The following is a 15,178-nucleotide window of genomic DNA, read 5'->3' on the forward strand; positions in this document are numbered from 1 at the left end:
AGTTCATACACTGACAGTCTATTGATTTTAAACTGTTTCAGTTACTGGTTATATAAAAATCTTTTTTTTCTTTTACTCTGTTCTTAAAGGTGAACTGGGCATGTAATTCTAAGTTGAATGTATTTTCTCTCAGTACTTTGAAGATATTCCACCCCACCTCCATCGTTACTATTGATGTCTCCTGTCAGTGTAGTTGTCATTCTTTGTAGACAATGTGCATTTTTTGCCTGTGGCTTTTTAAAAGGGTTTCTGTTGGTTTTGATGTTTAGCATCAAATATAGCTGGACATTTGTTTGTGTTTATCCTGCTCAGTGTTTGTTCATTTTCCCGAGTCTGAGGAATCCATGTTTTTCATCAAGTTTGGAAAACTCTCAGCCATTTTCTCTTCCAATAGTGTCAACTTCTTCGGGAATTTTAATTAAAAAGGTTGTCAGTTCTCCACTCCATAATTTCTAAGCTTTTCGTTGCACTTGGGGTGATTTCTTCAAATCTATATTCCAGTTCACTAGTTCTCCTTTCATGTGTTTCTTTTCTGGTTGGCTGAGCGGTGTCTTCATTGCTGTGGGCAGGCTTTCTGTAGGTGTGATGAACGAGGACTACCCTAGTTGTAGCACATGGGCTTCTCATTGTGGTGGCATCTCTTGTTGCAGAGCACAGGCTTTAGGCACCCACCTGATTATTAAATAGTATCACTTTCCCTTGATTTGGAAGTAAAGTAAAATTTCTGTTAGACTTATCCCATGGCTACTAGTTAATAATATTACGGTTTTAGGGTAAGTTGACCCAATACTGTCCCCTAGTTTGGGAAAGTATTATGATATATCCATACAGTGGAATGCTCTATATTTACTAAAAATATCTGAGATAAATATCTAATAATAAACATTTTTCGTGAGTGGCAATAGCATAAGATAGTGCATGGTATAATACCTTTTGGTTCTAGTTATGGTGTCGAGGGGAAAAAAGGGTATGAATCAAGAACATATCCCTTAAGGGGTGATGGGACAAGAACTGGAAAAGGAGAGTTCACCCAAGCTGCTGTCTTTGAAACCAAGGTGTAGGGAGTTTAAAGAAGTAGATCATAGGTAGTCCCTAGTTTCTTTAAATACAGGGAGGTGAAAGAAAATCAAGACCAAGAAGACACCTTTAGATTCGTGCTTTCATTATGTGGATTTCGTACATGTTAATATCGGATTTTTTGTTATACCCCTATTTGCATGCTGTGTCCTATTTCTGGTTTCACTGGGTGGAGACTTGCATCTGTTTATTCACACATGGAGTAAGCTGTTGAAGATAAACTAGCCAGTCTAAATAAAGTACAGTGCTTAGTTCTTATGTGGATTCTGAATTGACTTAGAATATTGGCATTATTCCAGAAATCCAGCCAAGTGTGGGGTTAGGCTCTTGAGCAGGAATCTTTGCTACATTTTCTTTTTTTCTTTGTTTTGTCTTGTTCTAATAAAGAACAGTTCTAAAATTCCTTGACTAGGCACATGCAGCTCTGAAGCCTGAATAAAGCTCAGTGGAGAGAAGGCCTCCCTTCCTCAGACTGTCAGTTACCTTCCTACCATCTGACCTAGAGGCTGCCTTCTGAGAGTAGAAGAAAAACAGAAAAGATGATAGGAATGTAGACTAAAACTAAACTGAGAGAATTTACAACTAAAGAAAATGAGTCCTAAAATGAAGATCATAGTCAAAGCCACCACAAAGGGTCAGACCAAGTTCTTACTCAGAATCTTCAAATGACAGTACCTGCCTCTCAAAGGACTAACTCCCAAAGGAATCAGCCTAAGGAGCAAGGGGCTTCTCAGGGAAAGGTCCCAGAGAACTTGTCCTCAGCCCTGTCCTGGGAGAGAAACAGCCCCTCGGTGAAGGAGCCACAGTCTGTGCTTCCTCCAGGGGTGGACACAGTTGGCCAGAGTTGGCAACTGTTGTACAGTCGCACCCATGGCCTGTTGTCTGGAACCTTCCCCTCCTGAATCTCTCCTTCCCTACTGCCTATGTTCTGTTGTTGGGAGAACTGTGTTCATAGATTCCGCAGGACACATCTGCCCTGTGTGAAGCCCTCCTAGAGCAGTGGCTCTCAAACCCCATAAAATCTGTTCTGGGGTAGCATTCAATAATTGGGATTTATAACAAGTTTCCAAGTGATGCTGCTAGTCAGGGAGCTACACTTTTAAGAACTACAGTCTTACAACTAGAGTGGGAGAGGAGGGGATGAGGAAAAGTGGTTTTTCACAGTTGTAAAGGATTGTGAAAAAACAAATAAAAAATATATGACAGAAACCAAATGTGACTTACAGAGCCCAGAATATTTGCTGTCTGGCCCTCTGGAGCAGGTTTGCGGACCCCTGACTGAGAGTAGGCATCTGAGTCTTGGCTGCTGAGTGTGCCAGCTGTTCTAATGCACAGTGCATCTACTAATGCTCTAAAGTGGAAAGAAATGCTAGAAATATTGATACTGATTTTCATTCATTCACAACCTGTTATCCAAAACTGTCTTCTCTCTATACTCCTCTTATAAAAGCCCAACACAGCATCATGAACAGAAGTGTTTTCTGGATGTATTGAAAATTGCTTACATTATTTTATTTTTGGACCAGTAATACTGTACATCATACACAGTTCAAGGGTAGATAGTGAAAAGTCTCACTGGAGGTAACCATTATTATCTAGTATATCCTTCTAAAAGAAGTCTTGAGTCTGTGCATACACAGTCATTTATTGACACATGCTTGTATAAATTATGTATAAATATATATAAATAAAGATATAAATTTTTAAAATAAAGTCACACTCTGTGTACTCTTCTATGTCTTTCTTTCTCCCTTGCCTGCCTTCCTGTCAGCTTGTGGGATCTTGGTTCCCCAACCAGGGAATTTTCCCATCTTGCTTTTTTTCATTCCACATTATTTCTTGGAATTCATCCTGTGTGTACATATTACCCTTCCTTGTTCATCTCAATAACCATATTTAGTGTTCTATTGTGTGGATAACCATAATTTTTAACCACTTCCCTGACAGTGAACTTTAGGTTGATAAAATCCTAAAGGGGGAAATTTCTGGCTAAAAGGTATGAAATAATAATTTCACAGATAATTTGCACTCATCAACGTCTCCACCAGGAGTGTAGGAGACTGCTGCTTCCTTTATCATACCGTGTTCTAGATAGTTTGATCTTGTGCAGTCTGATGTATGAGAAACTTTGATTTTAATTTGTATTTCTCTGACTAGAGCACATGAGCATCTTTTCATATGTTTCAGAGTTATTTGTAATTAGTTCTTTTTCTATGAACTTTGTTCAGATACATGATCTAATTTTCTGTTATTTGATCATCTGAATATTATTGAGTATCTTTTATATGTCTTTTATATGATTTATAAATTCTTTTCTAGTTTGTCATTGTCTCTTTCGTTTAACATTTACTTATTTTTTTGACTGCACTGGGTCTTATTTGCTGCATGTGGGATCTAGTTCCCAGATGAGGAATCAAACCTGGTCCCTCTGCATTGGGAGTACAGTCCTAGCCACTAGACCACCAGGGAAATCCTGTCATTGTCTTTTGATTTTTTATTTTTTCTTTTTGCCATAAAATAATTTAACTTAAAATTTTATGTAGTTCTAATTTTTTTTTTTTTAGGTTCTGTGTTATTTGTCTTTTCTTAGGCTTCCTTGGTAGCTCAGACGGTAAAGTGTCTGCCTGCAATGCAGGAGACCTGGGTTCATTCCCTGGGTTGGGAAGATCCCTTGGAGAAGGAAATGGCAACCCAGTCCAGTACTCTTGCCTGGAAAATCCCATGGACAGAAGAGCCTCGTAGGTTACAGTCCATGGGGTTGCAAAGAGTCGGACACGATTGAGTGGCTTCACTTTAACTTTCAGGCTTCCTCATTCTGGGCCTATATTTTTTTCAACTTTAACTGTTTTTCTTTAGTTCATTTATAAGGCTTTAAAACATTTAAAAATATTCTATTGATTTGGAATTTGCTTTAGAGTAAAATATGAAGTTAGGTATTTTCTTCATATCACTGTCTGTCATCATTTATTGAATAATCTACTTTTCCCACATTGATTTGAAATGACATCTTAAAAGTTTTTAATTGTTGAATGTCCCTTGACTTGGCAAAATTAAGTAATTGCTGAAAGATTTTAGATCACAATAGTTATGAATCCTCATTGCATTTTAGGATCATCTAAGCAGTAAGTACTTCTCCAAGTTTTATGTGCATCTGAGTTACTTTCGGATTTTGTTAAATATGCAGATTCTAATTCAGTAGCTCTGGGATTCGGATTTCTAACAAGTTCCCAGGTAATGAAGTTGCTGATCTTTTAACCACATATACGGAGAAGGCAATGGCACCCCACTCCAGTACTCCTGCCTGGAAAATCCCATGGATGGAGGAGCCTGGTAGGCTGCTGTCTATGGGGTCACACAGAGTCAGACACGACTGAAGTGACTTAGCAGCAAGGGGCAGTACCGGTGCTTCCACCCTTTCACCAGAGGTTTCGATTTAACTCTGCTGAGGTAGGCCCCAGCGATAGTTTCTGAGATTTTCTAGGTGACTCTGATGTACAGTGAAGATTGAGAACTGCTGGGTTAGGAGATCTGAATTTCAATAATTAATATTATGGCTGCTGTTGCTTGAAAAGCCAGATGATTCACTGATATTTACTAAGTGGGTAGGACAATCTTAGCATTAAGGTGATGATGGAGAATGATAAATTGATTAGCACTCAGATTATTATACATTTCTCCTGCCTCATTCCCCCTCACTCTTTCCATAAATGTTAGAGAGATGATAGGAAAAAAAAATGGTTACAGAAATAAGAGCACTGTTTTGTTTGTTTCCTTTTCAAAGTAAGTATTAAAGTGCCTGAAGTTCTTGAAGAGTTGTCATGTATTTTTCTATAGGTGGCATGAGGTATCATCTCCTTTCTCCAGAGGATCGAGAAGAACTGGTAGAAGGCACAAGGCCCAGAAGGAAGAAACATGACTACCGCATAGCCCTGTTTGGAGGCTCCCAACCACAGTCTTGTAGATATTTTAACCCAAAGGTAACTAACTTTTATCCTTGTTTTTGTTTCTAAAAGCACTGAGCAGATAGACTGGCACCTACCAGGGATAGTAATGACTCAGAGATGTTATAATTTATGGTGTTCTTTCATAGATCTTATAAGATACAGAGTTATATCTCATTTTACAAATAAGGAAACTGAGGCTTAGTCAGATTTCAAATGTCTCTGTGACTGCTCTGGAGTGCTACATAGTAACCATTATCAAAGAAAAGGGAAAGCAGTTCTTCTAATTTGTTGGGAACTCCTTGCATTCATCTCAACTCCTTGCTTTACTTATGTGCCATTTTCAATGAAAATCTGCTTCTGGAGCTATGGGTTTTTTTTTTCCCCTTTAGTAATTATGTTTGAATATAAAATAATACAGTCTTTCTAGAAAATGTGAAAAATGTAGACCATCATGAGGAAAAAGATAAAATTACCTTTCCCCAACCATCTAGATATTATTCCAATTTTAATGTGTTTTACATTATGCCATTTGGGCAGCAGAGTTTGAGTCATAGGTCTAGGAACACAATTTTTAAAAATAGATTATGAGAAAGTCCATTCATATTTCTACCTCTTGTTTCTTAGACCTGTGATTTTTGGCTATTGGAGAGAGAATACTATATTTTGCTATTGCTACATATACTGGCCAAGCAGAACACATAATACCATTATCCTAAAAAGATAGCACCTGACCTTGCAAGATGGTACCCATAACTGATGTTGAGTCTCAGCACTTAACGATCTCTTTCATCATCTTATAGGCCCATTTTTTTGTCGATGATAGATACCTGGATGAGTCCAGAGCATCCTTTTTACATCAGGATACTTCTGATACTACTTTCTCTGAGAAGTGGGTCCTTGGAGGCTTTCTATATAATACGATAGTGGTGATACACATAGGGTAGTGTTGTCAAGAGTGCAAAAGACAGCGTGGGCCAGTCCAAATCCAGAATAAATATCAATTCCAATGAGGACGGAGCTTTGTCCCTTCAATAATGGGACGGTTCCAGTGTAGTTAGCATGGCATTAGGTAACTAACTGGTTCCCTCAAGGTATGATAACAAATCAGCTCCTTAGAATTGGTCAGTATTGCCCACAAAGTGGGTGCTAGCCAGTAGTGGATAGCCACGTAGGCTTCAGGTAAGGAAGGGCCATTAGCTGTTTTTTTTGTTGTTTTTTTCCTAACTTTTTATTTTATATTGGAGTATAGCTGATTAACAATGTTGTGACATTTTCAGGTGAACAGCAAAGGGACTCAGCCATACATATACATGTATCCATTCTCATAAAGGCTCACTAACTTCTGTAGCCACTGACTTATGTAGATAATGCATGCATCTATCACTGCACTGTAGTCACTCAAGCCCACTGAGCAAGCATCACACTGGGGAGGAAAGATGCAGACACAGTCCTAACCACATGATTACTGAGACTTTGCTGCAGCTGTGGGCACTCCAGTAAGAATTCATGTGGGACTCAAATTTGTTTCCTTTTGGGAGAACGGGGTGGGGCGGGCTTCTACATTATCCTTTCTCAAATCTCCTTGTCAGCATTTTTTTCATTTTTGCTTATTTCAGGTGTAACCATCTGGGTAAACCATTAGTCACTGTCTGACATTTGATAAAAAACTGACCTGAGGCTTCCTCTACTGAATGACATAATGAACAATTAAAGGAACTGCTTGAAAATCTGCCATATCAGGATATGTCTTTTCTGTATTATGCCTCAGTACCATTCCTGAAGGGACTATAATGCTTAAGCTAGTACTTTTGGCTAGTACTGTCACAGATGAACCAAGCTCAGGTCTCTCAAATTTGTCAGCTGATGTGGAAAGACCACCTCCAAGAAGACATAACCCTGGGTGAGGGAGAAGCCTACTGAGGAAGGGTTGTGATTATCCCATTTGGATGTTCTGTGCCTTTGAGACCTCCAAAAGCCCAGTTCTGTGTCTAAATACTAGATCATGGATCGAAACCATGCTATTGGTGATGTGGTAGGTCAGGTAACACTATTCAAAATGGGTTAACGATATGCTCACCTGGTTTCCCTTGGTGTCAGACATTTGCTGTCTGTCAGACCCTAGTGGCCAGCCAGGAGCTATTTCCTGAAAAAATGGTACCTGCCTAAAGTAGGTTGGCCCTGCTCTAGAATCCCAGGGGTGTGCTCTGTGGTCATATTGGGACATGCCTCAAGTTATAAGCAGCAACTCAATGCCCTAGGGTCACAGGCTAGCCTGAGCAGCTGAGCTGTACTTTTTCACCTGTCCCACTTAGAAAGCTGCTCCAGGTTCTGCTCACAACTGGCAGCTTTTTGGTTTGCCCAGTTAGAGTGTAAATGTAGGACACCCAAACACAGGATATGTGTCATCTGTAAAGTGTTAGAAGATGCTTGGGGCAACAAGCTGTCCTTCATTTCCAAGAGGTTATACCAAAATGATATAGATCAGGGCTTGGCTAACTTTTTCTAAAAGAGATAATAAACACTTGAATTTTATAATCTACATATTCTTTGCTATAACTGCTCAACCTGATGCTGTAGCCAGAAAGCAGCCATAAATAATACATTAAAACATGGGTATGGCTGCATTCCAATCAAACTTTATTTACAGAAACAGTCAGTTGGTTGGATTTAGCCTGCAGTTTGCCAACCCTTGCTGCAGACCTGTGGACATCTAGGAACTCTGTTGCGAGCAACACCATACTTTAGGATAACTTTTGTTTTGAGAAACACTTGTCTTCCCAAGACATGTGGGATCCCTTCTATTTTCCGTTCATTTCTGTTTCCAGAACTGATCAGTGTTATAGGCATCCACATAGGAGACCTTTGGCAAGGTGAGATAGACCAGGGCTCCTGCAGCTGAGATCATAGCATAGAGTTAGTCTAGAGATCTTGAAGTCAGACTATGAAATAACTTTATCTTTTCTGTCAGTTGAAAAGAAATTCCATCTAATGATCTTGGGTAGATAGTAACAGAAATACACACTAGCCAGAGTGTAAGCTATAAACCAGGTTTTAGTGGTTGCTTCAGTCTGGTCCAGTGAGGAGACCGGAACCTGGCCCTGATGCAACAATCAAGAGTCACCAGTCAGTTCAGCTGCTCAGTCGTGTCTGACTCTTTGCGACCCCATGGACTGCAGCACGCCAGTCTTCCCCGTCCACCAACTACTGGAGTCTGCTCAAACTCATGTTCATTGAGTCGGTGATGCCATCTAACCATCTCATCCTCCGTCGTCCCCTTCTCCTCCCACCTTCAATCTTTCCCAGCATTAGGTTTTTTCCAATGAGTCAGTTCTTTGCATCAGGTGGCCAAAGTATTGGAGTTTCAGCTTCAGCATCAGTTCTTCCCATGAATACTCAGGACTGATTTCCTTTAGGATGGACTGGTTGGATCTCCTTGCAGTCCAAGGGACTCTCAAGAGTCTTCTCCAACACCACAGTTCAAAAGCATCAATTCTTCAGCGCTCAGCTTTCTTTATAGTCCAACTCTCAGATCCATACATGACTACTGGAAAAACCATAGCTTTGACTAGATAGATCTTTGTCAGCAAAGTAATGTCTCTACTTTTTAATATGCTGTCTAGGTTGGTCATAGCTTTTCTTCCAAGGAGCAAGCATCTTTTAATTTCATGGCTGCAGTCACCATCTGCAGTGATTCTGCCGCCCCCAAAAATAGTCTGCCACTGTTTCCATTGTTTCCCCATCTATTTGCCATGAAGTGATGGGACCGGATGCCATGATTTTGGTTTTTTGAATGTTGAATTTTAAACCAGCTTTTTCACTCTCCTCTTTCACTTTCATCAAGAGGCTCTTTAGTTCTTCTTCACTTTCTGCCATAACCCACAGAAGATATATGCTGCCAGATACCAAAAAGACCTCCAGGGAAGGAGTGGCAGGTTAGTTTGGTTAAATATCATTATATTTAGACTGCCCCTGTGACTGGCTTTTGGGTCATATATCTACAGTCAGAATATAGGCTGATTTTTTTTTTACCTGAAGACATTTAGTTTCCTTCCTTAGTAGAAGACTGAGTGAATGGCAGGTACCATAAAGCTTGATGGCCTGTGCAACACAGTGCAGTAAGCACAATGTCAGTGTGCTTAACAGGTTGATACACCTACACATCTATTTCATACAAGTAATGTTAAGACTGTTGACATTTCAGTGGCTATTTAATTTCATTGCTTTTTAATTTTTCAGGATCCTTCTGAGTCAGGAGCAGGAAACTTATCAGTTCTTTTTTTCCCCAAGAAAAATCTAAAGTCACAGGAGCTTAAATTATAATTCTATGAACCACAGCTTTCAGGTGTTGATGATAGTTACACCCTCCTAACTTTGGTGTCGATTTTGACAGTTAAAAACCCAATTAAAGTATATTTTGGTAAATACTTTATCTTTTAGTAGATGTCTGTTTTGATGTACAGAGGTACAAGGAGAATACTGATTTCACTTGGGAGACAGCATTGTTTTTAGAGTAAGGCAAATATGGAATGACTACTAGCACTTGTTTCTGGCCTGTAGTTGTAACAATTTCCTTGATTCTTTTTTTTTTTTTTTTATTGAACAGTTGAAAAAAGATGAGTGTGCTGCACAAGCCTGGAAATGAGACTGTAACTTCAGAAATCTCATTTGATGTCTTGCTTTGCTCTTATAAATGGCACATACTTGGTGCTCTTCTGTATACTCAATCACAAGTTCTTAGATTTATAGTGGAAATATTTAAATAATTGAGGATATAACTACCAATAAAAACATTCTTATTCCATCAATTATTACTCATTTCCTAATGTTAACACTGTTAGCACCCCCATTATAATATTTATTAAATATTTCTGTTGGAAGTTCCACCCTCTCCTTTCTTTTTACTAAAACTACATCTTAAAAATTTTCACCATTTACTCTTATTTAATATTTTGATATAAGTTGATTATTATTTCTAATATTAAAAGTCGGGAGGCTGATTTCTCTAAGTTATTATTTACCTTGAATCTCCAAAGTGAACATTATTTCATTTTCCATTTCAAGTAGACTGCTTAATAATAAATACTGTATAGGAATTGTTTTAAAATTCTTGAATTTAATATTTTCAGAGATGTTAAAATGGTTTTAACTATCCTTAATGGAACCCATTGATATGTGTCCTATACCTGTCCCAAATGATTATTTTCACTGAACTGATCTCCTTCAAAGAGACAATTTAAGCAGTACTACTTAATTGAATTATCTAGAATTAAGCAGTATCCCTATAAAGTGTTGTCTTTAGATATTCCTTGGATATCACTCATGAGAAGCAGCAAATATTTATATTAATTGCTGATTGAAAGATGATAAGAAAAAATATTTTTTTTCTAGTAGATAAGTAGATAAAGTAGTAGAAATCTTGGGTTGCTATATATTGAATTGAAATGATACTGTTCTTGTCATCCTTTGAGAATTCTGCTGAGTCTCCTCTTCCCCTTCCCCACTGTCCCTGTTGATATTTATCAAGTGTTTAATGATTATTGAAGAGTTATTTGTCTGAATCCAGTGCTCTGTTCTCAGAATTTGTGTTCTCAATTGTAGCATGGGAATGTTTTATAATACTGATGCCAAAATAAAAGTTGACTTAATTGACCAGATTATTTGGACTATTCCTGTCAGTGAAATGATAAGCTTTGAGGGCTTAAAACTTTGTAGGGGTCTTGGCTCACCACTTTCACATGGTGGAGACAGAGACTCTGCCTCAGAGAAAAAGGGATTCTGCATAATACCCTGCTAAAACCAGACAAGGAGTAAGAACAACACGGTGAGGACCAGGTCTGGTTGCAGAGGTAGAAAACCAATGGTGCCATGTTTTACAGAATCATCAGATTCAAAAGGTTTATGCTGTGTATCTTTTTCTTTTGGCTTTCACCGCACAGCTTGTGGGACTTTTAGTTCCCCTACCAGGACCCTCGGCAATGAGAGAATGGAGTCCTAACACTGGACCACCAGAGAATTGCCTCTAAGTACCTTTTCCTGCTCACAACTCTGAAGTAGACTCATCACTGAGCTTAGTGTCTGGCCCAATGCGTACGGAGACGGTCCTATACTATCATCAAGGTGGAACTTGGCGATTATATGTTGCATATGATTTTAAAAGACTTGTGCGTAAAAGAAGTATAAACCTTATACTACTACTACTACCAAGTCGCTTCAGTCGTGTCCGACTCAGTGCGACCCCATAGACGGCAGCCCACCAGGCTCCCCCATCCCTGGGATTCTCCAGGCAAGAATACTGGAGTGGGTTGCCATTGCCTTCTCCAATGCATGAAAGTGAAAAGTGAAAGGAAGTCGCTCAGTCGGAAAATGTTATTAAAAAATTAGAGAAGTTTTGTAAGAGTGCATCAGTGGTGTTTGTCACCAGCAGAGTGTTGTACAAGTAGTGTACTGAAGTCCAAGAGGGAGTGCTGCTGAAATGATCAGGAGCATCTGTCAGAACAGAATCTCCACAAAGGACAGCAGTAATCCCAGGTGGGTTGGACCCATAGCTGTATCCCCCAGGGACTGACATTGCTGGAAGACAAGTATGGGTCACCATGGGTGTCCTTTAAACGTTCTTAGTTGTCAGTATAATAGGTAACAGTGGTAAAACCAGTGTTCTTTGCAGCTTATGCACGTTAGGTATTTCTCACACCTGCTTGTTTGCAGGCAGTTTGGTGGTCCTCAAGTTCAGATAGAAGAGACTGGAACACATTCTGAGGTGAATTCTCAGTAGAGTGCCTTCCTAGAATGTTTTCCAAAATGGGAATATTGATAGCCTCTTTTTTTTTCCTTATAAGCATCTCCATAACATACTTTTGTAGTTTTGTTCTAAAGTCAGCCTCACAGCCCTTGTACCACACATAGGTGTGGTACCTGAAGTTTCCCGCTTCAGGGATCAGTTCCTTTTGTGTTTAATCACTGTGTCTGCAAGAAACCTTGGTGAAAATACGACTCACCATGGGAGGGATGACTTCAGAGTCACTCTCATAAGCCACAGTCAGCCATAATTATTACCAGTTAACAGAGGAGTCCCCTTAAAAGACTGAGAGAAGACAGAAACAAAGTTGTAGGCATTTGATTGAGGGCCCTAGGTGGGAAAGAAGGAGACTGGGGAAGATAAGTCTATGTGGTGTTTTGAAGGATTCTAGTCATCCTGGAATTAGCTACAGGGTAGTGGGTACATAAATGCAATGCTAGCGGGGCAAGAGTCAGGCTGAAGAAAGCCAACCAGGAGTGAAAGAAATTATCACTATTTTTACTATATCTTGTCACTTGGAAATTACTATTGGCTACCTTTGGTAATTGTTCATATGATGATCCCAAGGCACAGTAAGAACTATTATTCTAAAATTGTGCTCAGATAGGTTTCTTGTGATGATTTTCTTTGAAAATCGGTAATCAGTATAAGAGATAATTAACTTCAGTTGTTATAAATGACAACAGATTGTACGACAGTGTATTGTACAGTCAGCTGGTTGTAAAGTGCAGTTTAACCAGAATTTGAAATTTTGGGGTTGGGCAGCAGCGGGGATTGTGAAGGATATATATCAGTCCTGTCCCTCACACTCAAAGTGTATGAGGTGTACACAACCTTGAAGCAGTTAGAGAAGACGGAGGCTGAGGTCACTGAAGCAGCCACTGAATGTAACTACTTAAAAGTCGTGATACTGATAGCTTACCTTGAACCGTGTCAGATTCGTGATCTCTGAAGAAGAGAATTTAGCTTCTGGACCAGAGACGAGGCTTGATCATTCAGAGCTTTTGTGTAGCAGAGTTTTATTACAGTGAAAAAGGGATGGAGAAAGCTTCTGATATAGACATCAGAAGGAGGCAGAGTGTCCCACTCAGTCTTATCAAGACCTTATATACTTCTTCAACTGGTTGCTAACAATAGTCTTACCAGGCCCACTCCCACAACATAAGTCTTAAAATAACATGATTAGTCAGAAGGTTCCTAGTAAGAAGGAGAAATTGTCCTCGACAAGATACATTGTTGTTATATAATCATTCAGTTCAGTTCAGCTCAGTGTCCCACTCTTTGCAACCCCATGGACTGCAGCTCGACAGGCCTCCCTGTCCATTATCAACTCCCAGAGCTTACTCAAACTCATGTCCACTGAGTCGGTGATGCCATCCAACCATCTCATCCTCTGTCGTCCCCTTCCCCTCCTGCCTTCAATATTTCCCAGCATCAGGGTCTTTTCCAATGAGTCAGTTCTTTGTATCAGGTGGCCATAGTATTGGAATTTCAGCTTCAACATCAGTCCTTCCAATGAATATTCAGGACTGATTTCCTTTAGGATGGACTGGCTGGATCACCTTGCAGTCCAAGGGACTCTCAAGAGTCTTCTCCAACACCACAGTTCAAAAGCATCAATTCTTCGGCACTCAGCTTTCTTTACAGTCCAACTTTCGCATCTGTACATGACTACTGGAAAAACCATAGCCTTGACTAGACGGACCTTTGTTGGCAAAGTAATGTCTCTGCTTTTTAATATGCTGTCTAGGTTGGTCATAGCTTTCCTACCAGGGAACAAGCGTCTTAATTTCATGGCTGCAGGCACCATCTGCAGTGATTTTGCCGCCCCTCAAAATAAAGTCTGTCACTGTTTCCATTGTTTCCCCATCTATTTGCCATGAAGTAATGGGACCAGATGCCATGATCTTAGTTTTCTGAATGTTGAGTTTTAAGCCAACTTTTTCACTCTCCTTTTTCACTTTCATCAAGAGGCTCTTTAGCTCGTCTTTGCTTTCTGCCAAAAGGGTGGTGTCATCTGCATATCTGAGGTTATTGATATCTCTTCCAGCAGTCTTTTCCAGCTTGTGCTTCATCCAGCCCAGTGTTTCTCATCATGTACTCTGCATATAAGTTAAATAAACAGGGTGACAATATACAGCCTTGACGTACTCCTTTTCCTATTTGGAACCAGTCTGTTCCATGTCCAGTTCTAACTGTTGCTTCCTGACCTGCATACAGATTTCTCAAGAGGCAGGTCAGGTGGTCTGGTAGTCCCATCTCTTTCAGAATGTTCCATAGTTTGTTGTGATCCACACAGTCAAAGGCTTTGGCATAGTCAACAAAGCAGAAGTAGATGTTTTTCTGGAACTCTCTTGCTTTTTCGACGATCCAACGGATGTTGGCAATTGATCTCTGGTTCCTCTGCCTTTTCTAAATCCAGCTTGAACATCTGGAATTCACGTACTGTTGAAGCCTGGCTTGGAGGATCTTGAGCATTACTTTGCTAGCCTGTGAGATGAGTGCAATGGTGTGGTAGTTAGAGCATTCTTTGGCCTTGCCTTTCTTTGGGATTGGAATGAAAACTGACCTTTTCCAGTCCTGTGGCCACTGCTGAGTTTTCCAAATTTGCTGGCATATTGAGCGCAGCACTTTCACGGCATCAATTTTTAGGATTTGAAATAGCTCAACTGGAATTCCATCACCTCCACTTTGTTCACAGTGATGCTTCCTAAGGCCCACTTGACTTTGCATTCCAGGATGTCTGGCTGTAGGTGAGTGATCACAGCATCGTGATTATTTGAGTCATGAAGATCTTTTTAATATAGTTCTTCTGTGTATTCTTGCCACCTCTTCTTAATATCTTCTGCTTCTGTTCAGTTCAGTCGCTCAGTCGTGTCTGACTCTTTGCGACCCCATGAATCGCAGCACGCCAAGCCTCCCTGTCCATCACCAACTCCCGGAGTTCACTCAGACTCACGTCCATTGAGTCAGTGATGCCATCCAGCCATCTCATCCTCTGTTGTCCCCTTCTCCTTCTGCCCCCAATCCCTCCCAGCATCAGAGTCTTTTCCAATGAGTCAACTCTTGGCATGAGGTGGCCAAAGTACTGGAGTTTCAGCTTTAGCATCATTCCTTCCAAAGAAATCCCAGGGCTGATCTCCTTCAGAATGGACTGGTTGGATCTCCTTGCAGTCCAAGGCACTCTCAAGAGTCTTCTCCAACACCACAGTTCAAAAGCATCACTTCTTTGGCACTCAGCTTTCTTCACGTCCCACTCTCACATCCATACATGACCACGTACAATTTCTGTCCTTTATTGTGCCCATCTTTGCATGAAATATTCCTTTGGTATCTCTAATTTTCTTGAAGAGATCTCTAG

The 15,178-nt window shown here is 40.1% G+C and overlaps 1 protein-coding gene across 4 annotated transcripts in view; it reads left to right on the top strand.

The window, feature by feature from the left end:
* The window catches only part of KLHL7 (kelch like family member 7), a 55,744-nt gene that overhangs the window by 26,518 nt on the left and 14,048 nt on the right, over positions 1 to 15,178 (top strand). For all 4 annotated transcript variants that reach the window (XM_061413697.1, XM_061413698.1, XM_061413700.1 and 1 more), the window contains one exon: positions 4,912 to 5,054. In XM_061413697.1, the coding sequence (XP_061269681.1) occupies positions 4,912 to 5,054 (143 nt within the window). The remainder of the gene's footprint in view (positions 1 to 4,911; positions 5,055 to 15,178) is intronic.

Source organism: Bos javanicus, chromosome 4, assembly GCF_032452875.1.
Source record: "Bos javanicus breed banteng chromosome 4, ARS-OSU_banteng_1.0, whole genome shotgun sequence".
In the NCBI taxonomy this organism is placed as follows: Eukaryota; Metazoa; Chordata; class Mammalia; order Artiodactyla; family Bovidae; genus Bos; species Bos javanicus.